The 26,187-nt window shown below is 32.7% G+C and overlaps 1 protein-coding gene across 2 annotated transcripts; it reads left to right on the forward strand.

Annotated features, from left to right (window-relative positions):
- Positions 1–4,159: 4,159 nt before the first annotated feature.
- Positions 4,160–25,199, forward strand: LOC107449994 (uncharacterized). 2 transcript variants are annotated; one of them, XM_016065694.5, is made up of 4 exons: positions 4,160–4,472; positions 12,874–13,021; positions 16,895–17,002; positions 20,433–25,199. In XM_016065694.5, the coding sequence occupies exons 2-4, from the start codon at positions 12,880–12,882 to the stop codon at positions 20,891–20,893; spliced, it is 711 nt and encodes a 236-aa protein (XP_015921180.2). In that variant the 5' UTR covers positions 4,160–4,472; positions 12,874–12,879; the 3' UTR covers positions 20,894–25,199. The 2 variants fall into 2 exon arrangements, with proteins under 2 accessions (XP_015921180.2, XP_071038899.2); XM_071182798.2 differs by lacking the exon at positions 4,160–4,472 and adding an exon at positions 8,085–8,522.
- The last annotated feature ends 988 nt before the right edge of the window (positions 25,200–26,187 follow it).

Here is a 26,187-nt window from a genome sequence, read left to right on the forward strand (position 1 = left end):
AATCAAAACAATAATGAATGAGAAGCAATCCTGAAAGTTTGAGAGAGGAACTTGCTAATCAAATATTACTTTCTATCATTAGTCTGGAAAGATATGCATTTTGCTAATATATAACAAATAATTTCATATTTATAATATCCCTTAGTAAATGTTATAAAGCAGATATACCATAATTGAATTAGGTGATTTGTCAATATATAAAATTCAACAATATTATGGGTATAATAATCATTATAGGGATATCACACAATGAAAATTATCACAATGAAACTGGCAAGTCAATTGTAAGCGCAATCGTATCCTCAACTTTCACAAACGATTGCTCAAAAGAATTTGGAATATTTTCTCGTGTGATATAGGAATCAAAGTGACCTGAAATATCAGCAACTGCTACTCACCATTGAGAAAAAATTGCCTATAATTAAGGGCAACACACACTTGGACCAATCAGATCGATTCTTTCTTTCTTTGTGATGATGTAAATAATAAATTGAAAATAGTAAATACAAATGTAAATAATCATGGCAACAACGGAGATGGAGAGGATGACCAGACAAAAATTTCATCGATGAAAACAGAGCAGTTTTAGTGTGCAAATATAACATTTCTTTTTAAATTTGAGCATTAAAAATACTTTATATGATGAGATGGCCATCTCAATGCAGTTGATGTACCATAACAGTAACCTGCACATCATTTTAGTGGCGGTAAGTGCAGTTAACTATTTTCTAGTTAAATATTCTGTGAAAAGTATTTATTCGTTCTAAACTAGTAAAATTAAAACTTATTTTAATCTGTTCCATTCAAAGTTTGATTACTTTCGATAGAGCCGACCAAACTGTGTTGGGATCAGGGAACTGACCTTGCATCAGAAAGGTTCTGGGTTCGAATTCCGGTCAAGGCATGGATGTTCTTTCATTTTCTGTACTATCTGTCCTTACTGAGGGAGCAACGTTGGCCCACCTAATATGGTGCCCCTGAAAGAGTGGCCAACAAATCTGCCCTGTAAATGCCTGAATTGACGAAATGTTAACATAGGTGGGCATTGAAAATAAAAATTAAAGAAACTTTTGATAGAAGTAATTTTTGTATAAATAATAATTTCCTCATGCAAGAAGCTTCATATTAAAATATTGTATTGATTTATTTTTAAATTTTAAGCTTTCTTTTTAATTTTTATTTCTGTTGATTGTAAAATCATGTGTTTGATTATTTGACAAAATGCTTTTTTTCTTCGCTAAATAATTATTTTATTCTTCCCTAAGAATACTTTTAGTTTTTAAAAAACGTTTGAAAAAGTAACAAATTAGAAAACTCAGAAATGATGTGTGTCAAACATTTACCTTACCTCCACAAAGGTACCCCATTTATAATAATTATTTAAAAGTTTTAAATAGCGGTAGTAATCTAATATGTAAGAAGTAATTTAAAAAATAAAAATACAAATACCACAATCCCATTCCTTTTTATTTTTTTACATTCATGCCCTCTTTGTTACTGTGTATTATGATTTACATAACTTTTTGTTTATTATTCAAAGTTAACATACATTTAAAAATTAATTATTTACTTTTCTAGAATTTGAGCAAATATATAAGTTTACGTAACTAATTTTTCAATATAGTTTCATTTTCAATAGAGCAAAAAATAATTTGTCTGTAATAATTATTCCATATTTCATTAGTGTATCGAATAATCCTAGAATTTTATTCGAAATATTTATTAAAGGTTAAATTTTTAATCTTGAAATTCCAATTTTTATCTTTGACAGAAGCTATGTTTCAAAATGATAACTTAGAACGCGTAGCATTCTGCCAAATAACAGTTAGTAAATGCTGCAAAACATATAACATGAATAAATTAGCGAAGCAATCTTCAAATAAATTGCCTCCTTGACAGACTGATTTCTCTGAAAAACAAAAGAAAATTTTTGCGTACAATGCACAAAAAAAGAAGAAAAAAACTTCACGTTCTAGGACTCAAACTTAATGGTTCGAGGGGGTGACCTCAAGTATGCTAATTAATTAGTGTTAACGCAAAAACATAGTTTCCTGAATAAACATATTTTTTTCAACAGATTCGGATTTCTGATCATTAAAATATAGGGAGTAAGTTTGTACTCCATAAGATTAATTTTGCTTTTTGCGTATTTCGCCATATTTCGAGAACTTTTTCAGCAAATTTTTAAAAAAATACACGTTATTATTAAATTCGTTTAACCAACGATAATTCCTATGCAAAAAATCAATTTTAGTTACTTTTTTTAAGAATAGTTGAGAAAAATTTTTTGAATTGTAAGGTACACAATTTTTTACTTAATTTTAAAATATGTAATTTTGCATCGGAAAGTACAAAATTTGTGCGAATTCGGTCGAATAATCAAATTTTGAGAAATCAAATTTTAGAAAAGATGTATATTTAAAAAAAATTTTGGCACACTGTACATAGGCATGTGTATTGAATGTATGCACATAAATACATATCTACATGGTACATAAGTGCAAACGTATTCAATGCACGAAATACGTACATTATGTGTTCAAAAAAAATATGAAAATGTAAATGAAAGTCGACTAGTTTTGAGCACTCAAAAATTCACGTCAAGACTCATTAACGTCTAGCGAGCCCCGAGAATGGCAACGTTTGAAGCTATTAGTGCGCTCATAAGCAGGGGCGGATCCAGAATTTTTTCCTGGGGGGGGGAGTCATAAACTCTGATCCCCCCCCACAAAAAATTTTTTTTAATAAAAAAAAAAACAAATATTTAATTATTTTTTTCGAAAAAAAAATTGGGGTTTTAAATGCTAGTCTTCTCATTTATTTTTTTCATAATGAACTATACATAAATAATTCAAGTATTCAACCTTTAAATAATAAATGTAATGCGCTTTGGCAAATCTTGGCTTTGGCTTTGGAAAGAAAAAAAAAGACGATTTTTCCGACCTACCTAGATGTATATGCTACCTTAAATAATTTTTAAAATATTTTATTTCTTTTGTAAACTGTTAAAAAAAAATATTTTTTTTCAATTTGGGGTGGGGGTAATAGGGGTCGTGACACCCCCCACACACCGCTGGATCCGCCATTGCTCATTAGTCTAAAGGGCGCATTTTGACTAAAGGAACACAGTTTATAAGTCCCTTTTCAATTTAGGTATTCAAACAAGCATTTAAATCAGGAAAAAGTAATAAAAAGCAATAAAATAAAAGACATGTGTGTTTGTAAGACAGCACTTCTTCAGGGGACACACTGCCTACAAACACACAGGAACCTTTCCGTTGTCAGTGGAAAAACCAAAACTGAGAGTGCCCCGAGGCCCCATTATGGATAGACAAATAAGCGAAATACATTACGAGAATTGAAAAACACAGAGAAATAATGAACCAGCAAACACTACTTAAAAATGAAACGCCTGCTTAGAAATATAAATATAGTTACAGTTAGATTAACCAAATCAAAACAGTTTTGCTTTTTCCACTGACAACAGAAAGGCTCCTGTGTGTTCCTAGGTAGTGTGTCCCCTGAAGAAGTGCTGTCTTACAAACACACATGTCTTTTATTTTATTGCTTTTTCCTGCTTTAAATGTTTGTTTGAATATCTAAATTAAAATAAAGCAAATTTGGTTTTAACTGCTTTAGGCTCTTTTCCATTTTGATTTAATGTTCTAATTGTTAATTTACTTTTTCTGTTTTTGTAAATTGGATTCATTTTCTGACTAGGTCCCTTTTCAAGTATATGATGAATTTATTGATGCGCAATTCAAGAATAAAGGGTTCAAACTTTCGACCTCTTTGACAATTAAATTATTGGAATGAATTCTTTTTTCAGACTTTTGCAAGCTCTCCTTCATTAAAAAATTAAAGTCCGAATGCGGATGGGGAAAAAAAAAGATTCCTGTCTAGCCGATTTCGATTTTGTACTTTTAAAGTAGCATCTGCACTATTATTGTTTTTATTAAAGGTCGTGAAAATATGTTCATTAGTTGAAGAGTTATTAAAATGCTCCGTTTTACTACCCGTTTGTAAAATCGATTTTTATACTAATTAATTGCACTCAAGCAGTTAAAAATCTTCGAAAAATATGAATAAAAAAATTGACTCTTAGTTTGACAACACTCTTAGTTTGTTTCAACTGCAGGGATAAAGCTTTTAAAAATTTAAATATCTTTCAAGGATATTGAACTGTAGGTGGGTGGAGTGTGTGATCTTTAAGAGAATGCCTTCGTGAGCAAACGACGAAACAAAAACTAAGAACGTCCACTTGCATAAACTGAGTGGCAGCAATTGCGTAAAAATGAAGGAGCAACAGACTCGCATTGGCTGCCGAAGAAATGACGTAACGATGACGTCTCGAAAGACTTGGAATGATCCACTATGAATTAATTATTCCAAGAAGAGACGGAGGCTCATTGGAATAAAAAGAACATTTAGTGAATCTTGGAATAAGCTGGAGGAGGGAACAGTGCTTCTCGGTATGATCTCGCTAATTTAATGTGCACTTTATTCTTAAGCATTATTCATTATGCTTCTTTCATTTTATACTTGCACTCTTTAATGCAAATCTTTTTATCGTTTGCAATGTTACATTTATGTATTTGGAAATTAGAATGTAAAATCTCGTTAACTTAAGAAGAAACTAACAAAAATTAATCTTCTGCGCAAGTGGTTAAAGGGTTTATTTTATCACTATTTTAAAACATAAAACTTTTGTAAAATATAACGCTTATCACACTCATGATCTTCAAAATGAACAATTGTTGATGACTACTCGTCTTTTCAATTTTTTTTTAATAAACTATTTCTATCAATTTTATATCATTTTAAATTAATTTGTTAGAATTTATTTGATATTAAAGGATGTATTATTGTCAATTAGGGCTAATATGAGTCGTGTTTAAAGTTTTATTGAAAACAAAATGATGTCATTGATGATTTTTTCCAACTATTTCTGAATATTAAATGTCCTAAAATTCGAAAACTATATGTCCTAAAAAAGTGAAACTATGAAATTAATCATAATATTAATAAAATTTTTAAAAAAACGTATTAGCCTTACGAATCTAACTTATGAAACATGCCATTAGCTTCAAATGATTCCTAAAAATGCAAAGCATCCCTCGAATAAGCATCGAGCTTTAATCTTTTGTTTTTCTTCAACCTATAGAATGCTATTAGCATTTAAAGTTATTTTCTTGAAATGGTGCCCCAAAGAGATAGAGTGAATTTTCTTATAATTTTATGCGTTTTATTGTATTTTTTAGCAGTTGACGAAATTTAACTGTCATAAAATTCTTAAAAGTTCTAAGAATACGTTGATCTAAAGCAGTAAACAATACATTTTAAAGCAAAAAATAAGCCTTAAAAAAATTACTTTGCTTAATGGCTGAATTACTTTACGTTGTTCAAGAGCTAAAAAACAGCATAACCAAGTAAATGAGTATTTACGTCAAAATTACAGTTGATAATTAAAATGAATTTTCGCTCGAAAACCAGTCTTTTATTTTTTCTTTCTTTATTAAACTATTTTAAGCCTAGACGGAAGATTTTTGGCTATTAAAAACTTATCTTTTCTTAATATCGAAACACAAGAGTTGAGGCTTAACGGATCTAAATCTTAAATATGTGTATTCAAATATGTAATATAAGTACGCATTGGCTTCTTATCTGACTGAGATCACTTCGTATTTACTTAAGTTGGTTTGTATTTAAATAATACATTGCAACTTAAAGACGCAGATTTCACTTCATTAACAACTGCAATGGTGTATTTTTCTCTTAGTCACACAAAACAACTTTTTCTTACTGTTTTCATCATCTAAAAATAAATAATTAAAAAATTTGCCATTCCTCTTACAACAAATAATAAAATACTACTGTTAAAAATAAGCTAGATTTATTTATTTGTTATTTTGAGTTACAAGTTAGAATTTGTATCATCGGTTGCTATGGTCATAATATAGAATAAATTTTTTTTACGTAAAATAAAAGTGTTATGTTTCTTGTTTTTTGTAAAAATGGAGCCAGAGTAATTTTATTTTAGTTAAGTAGTATTTTTCAGTAGAGAACGATATAATATTGCCCCTTTTGGTAAAGTCTCTTAACAACTACTGCACTACAAGGTAAACCGCAACACAAAAAGAGTAATTAAAATAAACATGGCATTAATTATTATCTTTAACACTTGTTCAAGCCACAACATACGTACACATCTATCAGCTCATCTTCTACTTATCGGTTATTAGAGCAGTTTGTTGGTGACTTTTGCACCCACACAAACATTAATATCCATGAGTACAAATTTTCAAAATTATATCGTCGCATTGTCAAAATTATATGGCGATATTTTCTCCCAGCTAAGCTAATTTGTATTAGCTTTACATTTGTAGCAATATTTTTGTTACCTAAATAAGATGTACAACATTATCGTATTCAATAATTATACCTTTGTATAATATTCACGATATGGTCATATTTGATAGCAACTATATATATTTTATTTTATTTTATAACGTCGTTGAACAGCCGACCCAGTTTTTTGAGTTTATGACTACCAATGTTCAACTTTGTAGCCTTGTAATTTAGAACCCAATCCAGAAGACAAGGGAACTCCTGGATCAATAGTGGGAGAAATTTTGCCTTCGGGGAGGGCTTTTTGATGGAACTAACCCTCATTTGCTTTGCATGGAGAGGAAAACCACGAAAACTTCCCACTGTTAGCCTGACGGCATGGGACTCAAACTAGTTCTATGATCCGAACGTAAAATATTACTCTAAAATAGAGATAAAAGTATTATTTAGCTCCTGAATGTGCTACAAATATAAAAAAAATAATGCGGCTGAATAGTGAGAATTGTTCATTGTTAGTGGATGAAATAGTATATATTATTTCTTCCACTAACATTATCTCTAGCATTTTTTTGAAACAATTCCAAAATTCTTTAAACGATCGATTCAATATACAAGTCATTTTTTGAAAGAAACATTTTGTAATGTCGGAACACTTGGAATGTTTCCAAATATTCTAGGGCGCCATTTAATACTGCGATCGTTATTTAGTCAGTTTAGGTTAAGTGTTCTCCTCTAAACATTAATTATATTATTTTCTGTCGCAAGTTTAGGAAGGTGTGAGAATCTTGTCAAACATAAAATATTTAAAATAATAAAACGATGAATTTGATAATGCAGCTTCAACTGTCTAATAACAGAAGACCGAAGTGGAAGAAATTAATTTTAAAGAAAAAATATCAAATTATTTTTAAACAGTTTATAATTTCAATCTATTTATTAATCCCGATATGCATCAATTTTAAATAAATGAAAACTAAAAAGCAACAAAATGCAATTGGTAAGACTTTTTTTTTTTTAAACGAAAAATATCACAATCACATTTTATGAATTAACGAATCATAAAACGATAATCAAAACTAAAAATCGCTTGTTGTATACACAAATAGAATACTAATTTTCATAATAAAAGGCTGTTTAATATGAATATTTAAAATATCTCTTAGTTAATTCGGTTAACTTGTTTCTTAATGCAGATTTTATTTAATATAATCATGAAATTATTTCTTATATGACTTGTTGAGAAATATAGTCACAGAGCAATTCTTTTGAAAGGAATTGTAATCGTAATCAAAATTAAACCTGTTAACGCAGATAATTTTATCTGTGTGTTATTCTGGCTTAGAAATTTTGCTGATTTTTAATTTTTATGAAAGTGGATTTTTTTATTCGATTTTGTTTTTTATTTATTTATTATAATGTATAAATATATATATTTTTTTTAATTTCATGTCTGTTAATCCATGCCGGCGGCTGTTCTCAAATTCGATTGGTTAGTAAAATTGACAAAAATTCTGATTACATCATTTAAAAAAAATTGCAATTAAACAGAGTGGTTGAAAACTGAGCACTCAAGCCCGTTGAAAAATGGTTGAATTTAAGATAAATTTTATTTGCCAATAAAAATTCTTGCAGTGATTAGGAAATAGATGAAACCTGCATTGCCATTAGTTTCAGTCGATGTTTTAGTGCTTCTAGTGCTAGACGAAATTTCGATTGCTAGATCCCACTATAGTGCTTTTAGACACGAAAGGGGATAAAAACGTTGTAAGATGTGCAAACAAGAGGGACTTTTTTCTTTCTTTTTGTACAAGACGCTTTTATTATAAATTCAGAACATAGTTACTAAGAAGCATAACATGCCTAAACAAACAAGCAAATAGTAACGATGCTATGGCGTGCATAAAATTCAAGGATAATCTCGGCAATAAATCACGCTTCCACTGTCGGATATGGAATTAAGAGCTCGCATTTACAATGCTTGCTATTTCATCATTTGTTGACATTCAATAAACATGACGACTGGCGTATAATTAAAATGTTTCCATAGAAAAATATTGTCAAAACAGTGACATTTTTTTTCCAATGATGAACAAAAATAGTTATAATACTATCGTTTGAGCGATGTATAGATTTCTCATTTCGGTCCAAAGCAGCTATAATATGAAACATTTGTCGTAAGTGGGTGTTCAAATATTAAGCATGTTTTTTCATTTTTTTTATTAGCAAAATTAAACAAATCACTAACATTTCCCATGATTACAGTCCTTACCTTTCCTGATTTTTGCTTTTACTTTTGCAATCACATTTCGCGAATAAACTCTAACAAAAGAAGTAACTTTGTGCAAAATAAAATTTACTTTTAATTTAACTTCATAAAACTTTCAAAAGAATATTCCTCAGCAATCTTTTGTGTTTGCTTTTCTTGTTAAAAACTCTTGAATTTTAAAAATTTTTACCTCCGAATTAAATTTTTAATCCATATTTGAAATTTTTCCATGTGTATTATTTTATTAGGAAAATTAAGAAAATATGAGGATTTTAATATCGTAAGTAAGCATTATCCCTCACCCATTACGTGCTTACGTTATTTTAAGTTGTGAAAACAAATTTTCGTTGAATAAACAGAATTTTTTTCCCTCCTTTGACGATTCGAATTTTTGAACCTTAAAATAAAACCTAAAAAATATGGTTCCATATAAGTATTTAAGTGAATCAAAATGTATTTGGACATATTTAGTATGTTTGTACAACATAATATAGCAATTGCACGTTGACTATAAATATCGAATAACTATACAAAAATAATAATTTTCTACAGTTATTCGATATTTATAATCAACGGGCGGTAAAAACTGGATACCTCAATTGTGTTGAAATTATTTCTGTTTTTTAGCAGAAACTATGAAATACTCTTTGCTTGTCAAGAAGGACCGACCATTTTGGCGTGTTGTTGATTATTCACGGATTTCGTGTAGATAAGTTTGTTTTGCTAAGTTAATGCTCTAATGTTCGTTTGTTTTTTTAACTAGCCTTATTCATTGGTCAATACAGTTTCAAAAATTGTTTTTTGTCCATCTTATTATACGTTTAAGAAAATTGATACTTTAAAAAGCAGAAAGAATTTAGTTTAATAATTGCCCTATTCTGTTACGTTTCGAAAATCTCTGGGTTCGGGTACTTCTCGGGTTCGGGTTAGGGTTCGGGTACTACTTACTCAGTTTTGCCCCACCCCCTTGGTGTGTGTCGAAGATTATTTCAGAAGCATTATATTGTTTATAATTTAATTTGAATTTTAAACAATCATGCTTTAACTTTCGCTCGAAAGGGGAAAAAAAATTTGTTACTAAGTCCAATAAAGTAAGAAAAATTTAACTTGCAAATGGATAACATTAAAATAAAATCGTTTTCGTTAACCCTTTAATGGGCCCTTTATTTCTAGTAAAGGTAAATTAAAGTATTTTTGGAATTGAAATTGTTTTACGAACTGTAATTGATATTAAGAAAAAAAAACTCATTTAGTTTATAAAAATGCCATTTTTTTGGTGGTAAATATATTTAACATGGCCTATTAGGAACTTACTGACTTTTATTTTTCTTTATTTATAAAATAAATTCCTTAAATGCTACAAACTTCAAAAGGAATTATGTATTTTCTTTTATACGTTTTTTAAAAGTGACAAATGGTTACCAATTTTATTCAAACTCACTTCAAGAAAGCTGAAGTTATTGAAAAATGGAGACCTAAATTAAAAGTGGTAAAACGTGGTGGTAATTATACTTACCACGGCCTTCAAAAGGGTTAAATGAAATAAATTAACAGAACTTTAATTTATGGTGATCTGTTTGGTGTACGTTTTAAGTTTTTTCAAATGAAATTCATTACCATACCATCATAGGTATTTTTGCAGGTAGATAAAACAATAACCAGAAAAATAGAAAATGTTATTCAGCGTCTTTTTTTCCCGGAAAATTTGGAGAAAAAAGCAAATGTTTTAATTTTTCGTTTTATTGTTGGTTTTTACTTGTTCTTGATTTTTTTTTTTCTGCTGGCAATTTTTTTCTCCGTTGATTGTTGTTTTTAAAAAATTTGAGGTGGTAAATAATCTGTCGATGATATGCTGACATATGTATATGGCATAAATACTATGACACGTATAAATGATACATATGACATATATATGATATGATGATCCCTCTGCCGTGTTGGATAATTTACGTTACCTTCTGCTTCACACTACCCTAAAATAATGGAAGAGGCACTTTCAATTTTTAACTTTTCATAAATTTTCAAACTTTTTCATAAATTTCTCAAGATATACTTAGATTATTTTGTATTTTTTCAGGTATTTAGTTCATGCAAGTTTTCTTACTGAGCAATAAAATGTAAAACTTTCAGAGATTTGAGGGATCGATAATAAATTACGATATGAAGCAAGTATTTTTAAACACCCTATGCCAAAAAATCGAGCAATAAGCTTGTAACTTGTATCAATTACTTTGGTTGTCATTTTCAATAAGTGCATGAAAGTTCGTAAATATAGTTTAAATATTTATGTAGATATAGACATTTTTATAAAAAAACTAATTTTTTCGTCTTATGCTTTATTACTATAAGTTTAAAAATATTCAGTAAAATTTAACAATATTGTTGGAGTAATTTAAAATTATTGAAAAAATTATTATTTTAAAATTTAAAAAAAAAATCTTTTTTAAAGCTGTTGCTCGATAAGAATATTTAAGCTAGTTTTTTTTTACACTGCGCATACCCGTGAAAATTTAGGAAAGATAAAAAAGAAAGTGTATCGTATATGACAATTAAAGAAAAATGTCTGATTTGAATATCCTAAGAAATTAAAAAAGTTTCAAGCAATTTTCTAAGTAGTTTTTGTACTTTTTAAAAGAAAGCTTTAATTGATAAGGGGTTTTACACAAATTGTATTATGAGATAAAATTTAATAAATAATAATCATCCGTACACGCAAATGTGCTGTATAAGGAAAGAAAATCTGTGAACGAAAACACACATTTATGGGGGAAGATCCCCCCCCCCCGCATTACCAGGGTCAATCTAATCAATCTTGTTTAATTATACAAAATATAATTTGTGAAAAAACCCTAATCGTTTTTCGCTTTTTTCAAAAAGTACATAGAAAATAGCTTGAAACTTTTTAAATTTGCAAGATATTCAAATTTCATTTTTTTTTATTAGTTGCCAAATAAGATTCACTACAAAATTTCGGAGAAAAAAAATTATTTATGTGTTTTATTTATTTATTTTTTTTTTTTTTCTTTTTTTTTTTGCACATGCGGAGTAAAAAAGAGCTTCTTAAAAAATTCACATCTTGCGCAGTTCTTAATGAATTGTTTTAAAATTTTAATTTGTGAATAATTTTAAATTTCCCCCAAAAATATCGCAAAATTTTATTGAAAGTTTTAATGCACTGTGAAACCTGCTAAGTTGACCACCCTTGTAAATTGGATATCTGCATAAGTTGACCTCAATTATCAAGAACGGAATTTTTTCTATATAAAGAAGCTAACTTGACCACCTGTCTATCTTGTATGTTGACCACTGAAATAAGTCAATTTTGTCTAGGAGTATTATAAAATTCTATTCTAAGTTGACCAGGAAAAAAAATTCAAAAAATGTTCTGTCTTTTGCAGTATTTGTTAAAATTTCACTTGTTTGGTGAAACAGTGTAAAAAGCTAATCTAAACCCTTTTGTGAGTTGACCATCTGGGGAAACTGTAGGGGGTCAGCTTTTGACCATTTCTTTCATTCATTCATTGAAAACAGGTGTGTTAGTTGAAAAGTTCCTCTTCCAGTTTTTTAAAATTTCTTAAATGTAGAGCAACATGATATAGGAATCGAAAAAGAGAACAATGACCCACCCCCTCTATAAGTTGCCCACTTGTCTAAGTTGACCACTAAAGCAATGCACCACAACTGGTCTACTTACACAAGTTTTACTGTATTAGCAAAAAAATGAATTTCTTATAAAAATGTCTATATCACCAGAAATATTAAAGCTAGATTTACGAAATTCTATGCAGTTATTGCAAATATTAACCAAAGTAATTGATACTGAAGCCCTGGATAGAATAAGTAGCGACACGCCTCCATCTTGGTGACTGCAATTCATATAACATATCGAGTGCTACTGCGTCAGTGTTCAAACTAGTCAACAAAATGGCGACTCTTTAACCATGTGACCGACGACAGCCAATTAATATCGAAAGAGGTAAGAAGGTCGCAAGGAAAAGAGTGACGCTACTTAAACTAGTTTATTGCTTGATTTTCTAAAATACTTGTTTTCTTCCGTAATTTACTGTCAATCCCTCAAACCTCCGAAAGCGCTAACCCTTATTAAATTATGAAATAGTCCTCTTGTAAAATTTAAAAAAAAATGTCCAAAGCTGGAATTGTCTCTTCCATTATTGTAGGGTAGTGGAAAGAAATTTCAACACAGTGATTACACTGCCTAATTTTTTTTATTTATTTATTATTATTTTTTCATATAACAGTAAGCTATGAGTGAAGGAGGAAGAAACGTCATATTTTCTTTCATCACCCCATCTACTCGGCATCACCATAAGAGATCCCTCATAAAAGCTCTTCAGAGGCACAAATGGTTCGAAGAAGGAGATCTACTGGACACTATGGAAAAAGGAGGTCACTCTTACTTTATTTTTCATTATTTATTTTAACGTTGCCCACCATCGTTCGAAATTGTAAATTTTTACACAGTTTATCAATAAAATAAACCTGCTCCCTTCCACATTATTGGATTTTTTGTTTAAAAAAATGGATTGGACGAGCACCTCAATGGGTGCTCGTTACAACCGAGTGTTTCTTAGTAATATATAAAATGATATACAGTCGCTTATAAGGAGCGCTAAGGGATCTCAATAGGTGCTCGTTACAACCGAGTGTTTCTTAGTAATGTATAAAATTATATACAGTCGCTTATAAGGAACGCTATGGGATCTCAAAAGGTGCTCGTTACAACCGAGTGTTTCTTAGTAATGTATAAAATTATATACAGTCGCTTATAAGGAACGCTATGGGATCTCAAAAGGTGCTCGTTACAACCGAGTGTTTCTTAGTAATGTATAAAATGATATACAGTCGCTTATAAGGAACGCTATGGGATCTCAAAAGGTGCTCGTTACAACCGAGTGTTTCTTAGTAATGTATAAAATGATATACAGTCGCTTATAAGGAACGCTATGGGATCTCAATAGGTGCTCGTTACAACCGAGTGTTTCTTAGTAATGTATAAAATGATATACAGTCGCTTATAAGGAACGCTATGGGATCTCAAAAGGTGCTCGTTACAACCGAGTGTTTCTTAGTAATATATAAAATGATATACAGTCGCTTATAAGGAGCGCTAAGGGATCTCAATAGGTGCTCGTTACAACCGAGTGTTTCTTAGTAATGTATAAAATTATATACAGTCGCTTATAAGGAACGCTATGGGATCTCAAAAGGTGCTCGTTACAACCGAGTGTTTCTTAGTAATGTATAAAATTATATACAGTCGCTTATAAGAAACGCTATGGGATCTCAAAAGGTGCTCGTTACAACCGAGTGTTTCTTAGTAATGTATAAAATGATATACAGTCGCTTATAAGGAACGCTATGGGATCTCAAAAGGTGCTCGTTACAACCGAGTGTTTCTTAGTAATGTATAAAATGATATACAGTCGCTTATAAGGAACGCTATGGGATCTCAATAGGTGCTCGTTACAACCGAGTGTTTCTTAGTAATGTATAAAATGATATACAGTCGCTTATAAGGAACGCTATGGGATCTCAATAGGTGCTCGTTACAACCGAGTGTTTCTTAGTAATGTATAAAATTATATACAGTCGCTTATAAGGAACGCTATGGGATCTCAAAAGGTGCTCGTTACAACCGAGTGTTTCTTAGTAATGTATAAAATGATATACAGTCGCTTATAAGGAACGCTATGGGATCTCAAAAGGTGCTCGTTACAACCGAGTGTTTCTTAGTAATGTATAAAATGATATACAGTCGCTTATAAGGAACGCTATGGGATCTCAATAGGTGCTCGTTACAACCGAGTGTTTCTTAGTAATGTATAAAATGATATACAGTCGCTTATAAGGAACGCTATGGGATCTCAAAAGGTGCTCGTTACAACCGAGTGTTTCTTAGTAATGTATAAAATGATACACAGTCGCTTATAAGCAGCGCGAAGGGATCTCAATAGGTGCTCGTTACAACCGAGTGCTCTTAAAAAACGGCTTTCTAATGAAAGCATATTTTACTTTCTTTGGAGTATAGAGCATACCAATTTTATATTTTATTTCTGTATCATACAAAAGAAGTTAGTTAAATTTCTCGTTAAAACCAGGCTTCCCGGAGAGAAAAGTGCTAAAATTTTTGCCTTGTGATCGGATAGTAAAATTATTCCAGATAATATGTGACACAGATAAAACTATTCCAGATTATATGTGGCACAGGATCGTTAGTACTTATCGGTTATAGGCACATTTCTGGTATACACAAATCACCGATAATACACATCAGAGGTGTATCTAATAGGATAATATCGTGATCATTAACAACAACAATGAATATCGAAAACGATAGTGCTATGATCATTATTGATAACTTTAATTACCGACTGCGATAATATCTTGATCATTGTCAATAACATAACGTACCATAATGGTAATATCGCGAATATTAAGCTGAACGATAATTATTCCAAGCGATATTATGCATGGTCCGATAAGTATGCTAAATTAAAATAATTATTATAGCCGTATAGTTATTCTTGTGTTATAAGAATTCTCATGTCTGAAAAGTATGGGAACTGTGAAATATCTCGAAAAATATGCATCTCACTGAAAATCTCAATTGGTTGATTGATTTGTTCTTTTAAGTCACACTAGAACTGCACAATGAGCTATTGGCGACGGTCTGGAAACATCCCTGAGGATGATCCGAAGACATGCCATCACAATTTTGATCCTCGGCAGAGGGGATGGCACCCAGCTTCGGTAGCCCGACGACCTGCACGCGAAGTCAAGCACTTTACGGTAGAACAGTTTAACGAGGATCAATACCGCACACCCTTGATCCCTACGCAGACTGATCCAAGTGGTCACCCACCCGCACACTGACCGCAGCCAGTGATGCTTGACTTCGGTGATCTGCTGGGAACCGTGTCTTAACGATCAGTCCACTGCAGGACTGAAAATCTCAAAGTATACTGGTGAAATATTTTCAATCGATGCATTCAGTGATACCAAACTCACTCCTTTAAGGGGTTGAGGGGAGGAAAACTTTAAAGCTTTTAATAAGAATCCCAATTTTTTTTCCTTCCAGATATGAATTCTCCAGAAAAAAAGGACGCTAATATGACTTACACGCCGGTGCTGCGGCTACTCAGGAAACAGAGCGGTCGCCTCCCAACTAGGTAACCTGGCTCGAATCCCGGTGTCGTTATAAATTCTTCCGCAATGTAGACGTAAAATTTACTCAGTGGTGTCAAGATAACGGGTCAGAATCTTCTAGTTGACTGGCAAACCGTGGGAGAATTTCATGTTTTTTCTTCTCATGTAACGGAAGCGAGGCTTAATTCCATAAAAATGTCCTCTATAAAGGCTACTTGGACAAATATTTTTTGTTTATAGTAAGAACTCCCCTATCCATTCGTCTGGACCCGTGGTGGTGACTATTGCAACGAGGTATAACTATTTCAAGTAGGGGTGTGGGGTTATTGTTTAGGACAGATTTTGTCTCGGGTCGAATCATATTCTTCGGTCTATTGTGTTAGCCATAGAGTGAAGAGAAGCTGCCCTCCGTGAAAAGCGCTATTCTTGTTTCCATAACAGCAGACTACCTCAGACGTTGGGGCGGCGGGAGTTCTTACCGTAGACAAACTATACCTCCTAGAAGAGAGAAGGCTTCCGCAGTCCGAAGTAACGAACATAAACTGTGCAGTGAGGGACAGATAAGAAAGGTGTCTCTACGCTCGGGCTACTAAAGGATCAGATTTCTCGTTGTTTTAACCCGTGCGGTTTTCTCTCTTGCAGGAGGTGTTGGTTTGTCACGATCTAAGAGTTCCCCTGTCTTCTGGGTTGACTACACAGTTGAACAATTTCACAGTTGAACATCACAATTTTGATCCTCTACTAAGGAGATGGCTCCCTTGCTCTGGTAACCGGGTAACCTGAGCGCAAAGTCGAGTATTTCACGGTAGAACAGTTTAACGAAAACCGATATCGCTTTCCCTCGGTCCCTGCGTAGACTGATCAAAGTGGCCACCCACCCGCTTCCTGACTGTAGCCAGTGATGCTTGACTTCGGTATTCTATTGGGAACCGTGTCTTTACGATCAGTGCACTGCGGGACCATATTAAAGTAAAATGGTAAACATCATTCCATGCGATGATATCATTCCATGCGGAGATATTTCATTGATTCCATGTAGTAAGGCTTCGAATTTATATTGGTTCTGGTTTTATTTCTTGTCAATACATTCTTCATTATAATTTATGTTTTCAGTTTTGTACCCCCTTATTCATTATGCCAAAATTTGCCCGAATGAAAATAAACCTCCAATGTCGCTTCAAGATCCTTCAGCTCTCGGCCAGGAGTATCATCTACAACAGGGTAAATTTATTTTTTGTTTTTTAATCTTTCTTTGTATAGGGCAAAACTAACAGCCGCCGCAAGGCGACTAAATATGCCCAAGTCAAAATTTTTGATAGTTTTCCATTGATGGACCAACATAGTCTTGATGGTAACCGTCAATAATTCGATTTGATGGTAACCAACATAAGTAACCATCACCTCGATGTGAGAATTCAAACTGATTTATGATGGTCCAACATAAGAATATCAACTTGTTTTGATGGTTTGTTCATGTTGAACCATCACGAATTTCCATCATAGTATCTTAGAAATCAAATGTTGGAGCGATCAAGAACAACCATCATCCCAATGTAGGAATTCGGACTGGTTTATGATGGTCCCACGTAAAAAGAAACAGATTGTTTTAATGGTATATCCTGAGAACCAACAGGAATTCCCATTAAACCATCATGGAAATGTATACATAGTTGGAACCAACACAGATCATTATGGATTGTTGGTCATCGAGAGTAAAACTTCTCTTGATGGTTAACCATCATAGTATTAAAGTAGCATTTTCCATCATGGAATGATGGATGTTTGTTGGCATATCAAAAACCATGAACACGTAATGGAAAATGTTGGATGATGGTTACTATCAAATGATGTCGGACCATCATGAATCGGACTGAGACCACTATAAGCCATTAAAATGTTTTAATGGGACCATCAAGAAATTTGACTTGGGTAAAAAATGATGATTAAAAAATGTTTTATTAATCGCAACCGATCACCACGTTTCTCGTCGAAAATCCACCCCATGTGCAACCTTTCGGGTTATTTATCACACGGAAAAGCTGTTTTCATCCCTAAAACGCTCCTTTTCTCCCTTCTAATGTTTTACCCTGGTTCAAACTTTCACGGGGACTGAATTTAGATGTTGTTGTCGAAGGCCATTAAGGAAAGGGGTGCGATTGTTCTTGTTTTCCAGTGGCGCCATCTATCGCCAACTTCTGCCACACTCATACATCACACCCGCTTATAGGGCTAACCCATTCATACCTCCACAGATCATAATTTTGACCTGAACCAGAGAACAATGAATCTCCAATTCAGTACCACCAGAGGTATAATTTGCTGTATGGACATGGGGGACTTTGTAACCCGAGAGATTTCACGTGTACCAGTCACCGTTTACTACACGGGGTGTCTTCGGCCAGCTGGATTTGAACTCCCCTTCTCATGAACGAGAGTCCAGCTCCCTGCCAACCCGCTATCCCGGCCCCACTGAATTTAGATATGAGATGTTTATTTCCTTTTTTAAAAAATGTATACAGCAATAGTATTTAATAGTACTGTAACTAGCATAATTACCTCATTATGAATACAATTATTATTTTAGTTTTATTTCGTAATGAATAAATTTTATGCCTGTGAATAAGCATTAATTTTTTGATGCATACTGATTCAAAAACTCAAACCCTAAATTTTATTTGTTGAAAACAATATATATGTTACAGTTATAGTGTATAATTCAGATATTTCACAAAATAACTAGGTGTTTCTTGAAATAACTAGACAAATCAGTTAGACAGAAGTATATAACAGATGAAAAATTTCGTACTTTACCCAGTTATTCTATGAAATAACTAATGATAGACCGTTAAATTGAAAAATAAGCAATTTCAAGGATATTTTATAAATTAATTGATCCTAAATAGATAAAATCTATCGAAAAGTACATTTTATCCCTATTGCGGATAATTAGTTGATAAATAATAAGGAAAAGCGGATAATTTATGATATTATTTAACAGTTGCTCATATTAATAACTACGTCGAAAAGCAACGGAATGAAGCGAACACACACGTCACTCCAAAGCAGTTATAAAAGGTTCAAAATTGACTAAATGCAGCTAGAACCGGTTCAAAGGATTTTAAAGGGGGCCGTATTTCATACTTTAGCAATCAAATAATCGTTATTCTATTAAATACCTAGCTAAATCGTAGAATTTGAAAATACTTTAACTGACTTGGCCAGTTATTTCATTAAATGCTTAGTTAATACTATGAAATAACGAATTTCACACTTGAACGGTAACTTTTACAATACTTTACCTACTTGGGGAGGTCAGAATTTTTCTTCCCCTTCATTTTAGAAATTAACTCTGTAGTGTTTACTATATTTTTAGAAATGTCTCAAAATAAATCAAATGGTTTAAAATTTTCATTTTTGGAAGAAAAAAAATGTTATTACTTGCTCTGCCGGTAATTTTTTTTTTTTATTTGGTCCTTTATTCCTTTATGCAACTACTGAACAAATTTTTTTTTTCCATTTTAATTCTGATTTTGCGGGGAAAAAAGTTTTAAAGCTCTTATGGGTTCTTCAAATTCTAAAAGGCGACTTAAAAGTGTTTTTAAAGCCCTTAAAATGTGCCAATTTCCCCTTTCTTTTTTTTCCTTCAGACTTTCAATTTCTTAAAATATCTATTTGACACCTACAAAAGAATGCAGCAAAAGTCAAATCATAATAACTCTAAGCAAATGTACAAAATAAATTTTGAAACAGCAATAAAAAAAGATAAAATGAAGTGCAATATCAGTTTTCGACGCCCTTAATAACAATACATGTTTAATTGTAAGCCTTCGGGAAGGAAAATGAAGGGTGTTTTTTAGAAGTGAACGACGCGTATCTTAATAGCAAAAGAGTTTTTCTTGCGTAATGAAGAAGATCACTCAGCCGATGGTCGCCCACACATTTGATTTATAATGATACATGTTTCATAATGATGATTTAGAATAGTCAGTGTTGTTATACGCGTCTAAAATACTTAAACGTGATTAAAATTTAGTTCCAAATTTAATAATTTCTCAAATTCTCTATTCATTCATACTGAAACCATGCTTTACAATATAATGATATATTGGCAATCGAAATGGGCTACAGGTGGAGTAGAGCAGAACTCTCTGATGATGGCAACACTTCGCACGATTTCACCATTAGCGTGTGGAGAGTCATAGGAGAAGGAAGTTCTTCAGTTTCTGTCTTGATTTTCATATACTAGATTAAAATCTTCTAAGTTAGGAAACTATATGGAACTGAAAACTACATTAAACATAGTTCTAAAAGGAAATTTAAAAAAAATAATTTTATTAATTAAAAACGGAAAATATTAAGAAAAGGAAAAATATCGTAGTACATTCCTATAAAACTGAAAACAGGGAAGGGCCAATGGCATGGAACCAGTCTTCCCCCCAGATGGCGTATTCGAATGTTGCGATCGCCTATAGTTATCTGTTAATAGATCTTTGCTCTTTATTAAACACCAGTCTTTAAATTTTTTGGCGCACGGTGATAAGTATTTAATGTTTGATTTGAGAAATGTTCCGAATTAGTTTTGATTCATTTATAGTTCGATTATTCATTTGTTCATCCAAATGAGGCAAATATATGTTGTATTTCTCACCAGGATTGTACGCGGAGGTCAAATTTTCGAGTCCCGTCGCTGCCAAAAAAGACGATCCTCCGGAAGAGGTGCCACGCAAAGCCTGCATTTTCATGGGCTTCAAGAGCCTGGACAGCTACTTCAGTGAGGTACTGGAAGAAAGCTGGAAAGACTGGACCGGAGCTCGACTTGTTTACATGAACCTCTCTGATGAATTCGGCCTGTCGAGGATTTCTTTTTACAGGAGGGTGGCGCCCAGCAACGAGACAGACTTATTCATGTACATAGTCATGGTGGAATGTGACTCTGTGAACACTCAGAACCGGATGCAGCTCCTGGACTTTGTGCAGAGGTTGAGGGTGGAGAGGATGATGGGATACCTGTCCGTGTACAGGGTGGAGAGGCTGCTTCCTTCCACTGCAAATGTCATTAACGGTCTTCTGACAGAGGCCGTCGTTGATAGTTCAGGAAAGGTGAACATATGACAGCTGGAACAGGTTCTTGAACTTATCACTGCGAAAGTGGAACAGCGGGATTGAGTCTATTCACACAATTTCTCAACTGCGTGTGATTTACGCATCCGACGAAGAACCTGATCGGTGAGCTTCCGTGGACGGTCATACTTTCACCAATCGAATTCTTCCTCAATGACTATCAGATGTGCGCAAAAAGCATGCAGTGCGAATGGCCTTAACATGCCTCCGGTTGAAGGGTATTTTTTTCCCTAACGCAATGGTTTCCGACTTTTTTAATTGTGTGGATCAGCAATTTTGTAACTTTGAGGCCTAAAAACTATAACAGTAAAAAATGCAATAACAAATAGACACCTATTAGGGATGGTTGACCATGTAAAACTAAGCTCATAGGACGCTGTTGGTTGGTTAAAATTCACCGTAAAACTTCCGAGTAACTACTTCCGACTGATTTTTACGCCTAAAATGCTTGAAAAAAAAACGCACTATCCAATATTATTGTACTTGTAGTGTTTCTAATATAACGCGTTCATTCACTTTAATTTTCAACGAAACAAACGTGTTGTTGTTGTAGTTCATTAACGTCGCACTAGAACTGCAAAATGGGCTATAGTCTCAGAAACATCCCTGAGGATGATCCGAAGACATACCATCATAATTTTGATCCTTTGCAGAGGGGATGGTACCCCCGCTTCAGTAGCCCTATGACCTGCGTGTGAAGTCGAGCATTTTATGGTAGAACAGTTTAACGAGAAGACAATACCGCACACCCTAGGTCCCTACGCATGCTGATCAAAGTGTCACCCACCAGCACACTGACAGCAGCCAGTGATGCTTGACTTCGGTGATCTGATGGGAACCGTGTCTTAACGATCAGTCCACTGCGGGACTGAATGAAACAAACAAAAAATGAATTCAGAAGATTCCGCAAGCTTGGTTATGATGCTGCCCAAAGAATAACAAACGGTGCTATTTTACACAAATATAGCCAAATAAGGGATAACACTCAAAACATGACTATAACCTTACACTTTATTTATACTGCGATATTAATTTTGTTAAATTTATTTTAGGCTCACGACCTCTTAGAATTTATAATTTACAGAAAACTTTTGAATGGTAAAATTTCACGTTAATTTGAACAAAAATCGCAACTATAAAACTTTCTGGAATATTCAGACTGTTTACACATCGCCTCGTAAGTATGACATAAGCGGAGGGATTCATCGGAAGTTTTCTAAATTTCTTCTGGTTTTAGTTTGTTACTGTTTATATTCAGTCAACCATATTGATAGAATGAATATAACAGGGCCGAAAATCAACAGCTGTCCGTTAGTCCAAGACGATTAAAATGTAAATCAAACCACCTTAAAATTACTTCTGGTAATCCCATGAGCCACCAAACGATTTAGGGAGTATGTTATGCTGTTTTATTTTCAGGTATCGCTAAAAAAAGAACATTTCAACAGAATTGTGAGCATTACGCATTACTTTTCCATTTAAATTTCCTTTGCTAACGTTTTATAATATATATGGAAACGGATAAGTGAAAATGTATATGTGTTAGAAATATTTTTAGTTGCTTGCCCTTTGTTTCTTTAATTCTACCCCTGACACATATAATTTCTACATATGTCAGTAATTAGTTAAATATACCATTCAAGAGAATTAAAAGGTATGTTTTTATAAAGAAAATAATTTCTATGGCCCAGAACCGCGCTACTTGTGAGCTACGGGACACCGCACGTGAACATCTTATGTTAACCACTGCTTTAACGTCTTTTTTTTACCATCATGACAGAAGATTGGCGGCCACGGTTGTTTTAATATCAACATATTCTATCGATCTTTCAGACAACAATAACTTTTTCCCCACCATCTACTATGTGTTCTGCATCCCTTTCGTTCGAAAAAAGTTATTTTCTTTAATTGGATTCTCATTGTCATATTTCTCTTACCTGAAAGATTTTAATTACCTTCACTATATTTGGTTCTTTAAATTTGCCTTGTCGCACCTAACCTTATTGTGACCTTATCATAGTTCTCTTTTTATCCGCGCCAGTGAGCTGTGGCTTTATGCATGCGTGATTAATTCCTCTTGCATGTAGTTTCTTAATATACGCGTCTAAGGCTGTGAATTCTATCTAAACCCGCTTGTGGAACGAGGCTATCTTCAACAGACATAATGTAAATCGAGCCTTAACCTAACCACAATGAACCTTCTCCTTAATGCAAAGGGCCCTTTGCATTAGGGAAAATGCATTATTTATGTGCACAATAGCAGTGGATCTTCTTGAAATGGGAATGCACCAACTCTCTTCCCAACCAATGTTAGGATTGGGGCGAATTTATTTATTTTTTGCTGGTTGGTAGGTAGGTAGGTACTTTATTTACGTCACACTAGAGCTGCACAATGGGCTATTGGCGACGGTCTGGGAAACATTCCTAAGGATGATCCGAAAGCATACCTTCGCAACATTGATCCACTGCAGAGGGAATGGCTCCTTTGCTTTGATAGCCTGAGCATCTGCACGCAAAGTCGAGCACTTTACGGTAGAACGAGGACCGATACCACGCACCCTCGGTCCCTACGCAGGCTGATCAAAGTGGTCACCCACCCTCTTACTGACAGCAGCCAGTGATGTTTGACTTCGGTGTTCTACTGGGAACCGCGTCTTTACGATCAGTCCATTGTGGGACTTTTATTGCTGGTCTGTACTGCTTAATAAGATAGAATTCATTTATTTATATCATTTATGTTGATTATATTTAATAACACATTTGGAGAAAGAACGAAATTTTGGTTGGCAGCGCACGTACCTGGATCAGGCGAAATAACTGCCTTTGCTTTTTACGCACTGAATCTTAATACTACTAAATCTGAATTTAATGTTTTCCATGTAAATAGTTTTTCTGGCTTCGTTCCCCGTATTAGTAGTTATTTATTCGTAGTGCTAGATTTTTTTCCAATATTCTTCTGTCTAAAGTCGAAAGCTTGCAATTTTTCCCATCTTTCCACTTGATCCTATGGTAATTATCCTCAACACAAACTCAATAAGGTTTCCAACTTTTCACATTAATGAACGCACGAGTTAGGACGATTAGATTAGATTTAAGTCCATTTAAAATGTTGGAAGAAGTATATACAATCTTCCAATATCACATCCTTCCAACTGCTACGGAATTTCCGTAGTTTCAGAAAATATTTTTCCTTGTGTAGGCACAAGTTTTTCGTTATTATAATTAATTAGACTTAAAAGAAGTTTGTCCAAAACAACATATTTATAATTCAAACGCATATATATCTATAAGGTAAAATTGACTAATGGCCATGTTTAAATTCTTGTAAAAGTTTCCATTCGTTTTAAAATACTATTGCTGGAAAAAGATATTTTTGTAAGAATATCAAATATTTAAGTGCGTGCAATTTGATTTCGTGGCACTTTAATGAAATATTAAATTATATACAGCACAGACAAATAAATATCTAAGCGACCGGCCGAAAATCTCTGGGGATATTATTTTTAAAATAATTTAAGGTCTTGCAACATGCCTGAGTTAACAAGATGAAAAGAACTAGTAGCAAACGGCTTAAGCAATGAAGTACGTAGATGCATGTGCGTACATAAAATAGCTTGCTTCTTAACTGAAAACTTATTTAGGGATTGAAGAATTAATTAATTTTTTGAAACCACTGACCAGTGGATGAATCTAGTAAATATGGATCTCAACTTTTGTGACGAACTTTACCCTTCAGCACACTGTAAAGTTGCCTTTCCTTCACATCTATTGACTTCTGTCTTCTTGCTTGTTAAACTCTGAAAAAATTGTATTGATCAACTTGTACTTCGACACTTTTCGCACTCATTCAAACACTTCTGTGTCTTTTAAAGTTAAGAGGACGCCATACCGCGGAAGAAAATTTTTGTAGCAAATTCTCTTTTTTCCTTCATTTCTAATTTAAAATGAGTTCAGACAAACCTAGAGTAAGCCACGAAGTTTCAAATACTGAAAAGAAAATTTTAAAACATACAAATGAAAATAAATTAAGAAATAACAACTTAGGATTGCGCAACGGAGAAGTTCTCTTCTAGTAATTTATTTGCATTTTAATATTTTGAAATTTTATGACTTACTCTAGGTTTGCCTGAACTTACTTTTCCTTTCTTTTAAATTAATAATGAAGGAGAAAGAGAATTAGTGACGAATATTTTCTTCGGAGGTATGGCGTCCTTTTAAGGACCAATCGTATTTTTGTTATACCTTGAAAAGTTGAATTTTACCATTTTTATAAAATAAACGCCCTTTTCGTTTTGCATTTTTCTTCCAAATCTATTGTTCATATTTATTAAAAAGCACAAGATGTTATCTTCTGTTAAAGAAACAGCAGTATCGAAAAATAGAGTTTCGTTACTTTAATTACATTGAAAATATAATTCTTTTGAAAAGTTGATACATTACACTGTGGGCCAGAAGACTATGATCTTTGACCAAAAGTAAAAAATTAATTTTCAACTAAAATATGTGTAGACAGTTTTAATATATCCCAAATTAAGTATTCATAATCATTCCAAACATTACAATTTACTTTTTGGACGGACGAGAGTATAATTTAATGAAAAATATGTTAACAAAAATTATTTTAAATGTAACTTTTATTTCAGAAATATATATAGGAATTTCACCTTACTGTTATATTTTTATCAGAGTAATTAATCTGAAATTATAGTACAATTTTTCAATTTGTTGGATTAGTTAATACTCCTGACAAACTTACAGTTTATATCTTATCATTTGACATTTTACAATGTTTGAATGACTTATGAAAATTAGTTCCAAAAAGTTACACGAGGTAAATAGCTAAACTTTTTTTTTTGTTGTCTTCTTCTTTCGAAAAAACCTGCCCCATTTTGCTCATATTGCTAAGGTGAACTAAATATACCGAAAAACAAAAATTATGTTTTTTTTTCATGTTTTTGCGTTATTTTGTAATTATTTCTAATTATTTTGTAATATTACTTCGGAAATATAATTTGCTTTTCATTTTTAATATAAAATTGCGAAAATTATTATATTTCCATTTGTTTTTTTGGGTATTTTTAGTGTATTTCAAAATTTCAACTATGAATTCAATTTACCCGCACATAAAAACCCCTAAATACAAATTTTATCGAAATACTAATTTTGGCTACGAAACCTTGGATGCTGGTCCACTGTGCATTATTAAAACTATTTCTTCCACCCTCAAAAACAATTTTAAAAGGGGTAACTCATATTTTGCAAAAACCGCCATAGACACATATGAA

This window comes from Parasteatoda tepidariorum, chromosome 4 (genome assembly GCF_982258835.1).
Source record: "Parasteatoda tepidariorum strain Cologne lab strain chromosome 4, Ptep-v5.0, whole genome shotgun sequence".
Classification (NCBI taxonomy): Eukaryota; Metazoa; Arthropoda; class Arachnida; order Araneae; family Theridiidae; genus Parasteatoda; species Parasteatoda tepidariorum.

Coding starts and splice junctions, on each gene's coding strand:
- LOC107449994 (XM_016065694.5), top strand. CDS start 12,880: ATGAGTGAAGGAGGAAGAAACGTCATATTTTCTTTCATCACCCCATCT. Junction 13,022..16,894: donor GGACACTATGGAAAAAGGAG/GTCACTCTTACT, acceptor TTATGTTTTCAG/TTTTGTACCCCCTTATTCAT. Junction 17,003..20,432: donor GGAGTATCATCTACAACAGG/GTAAATTTATTT, acceptor ATTTCTCACCAG/GATTGTACGCGGAGGTCAAA.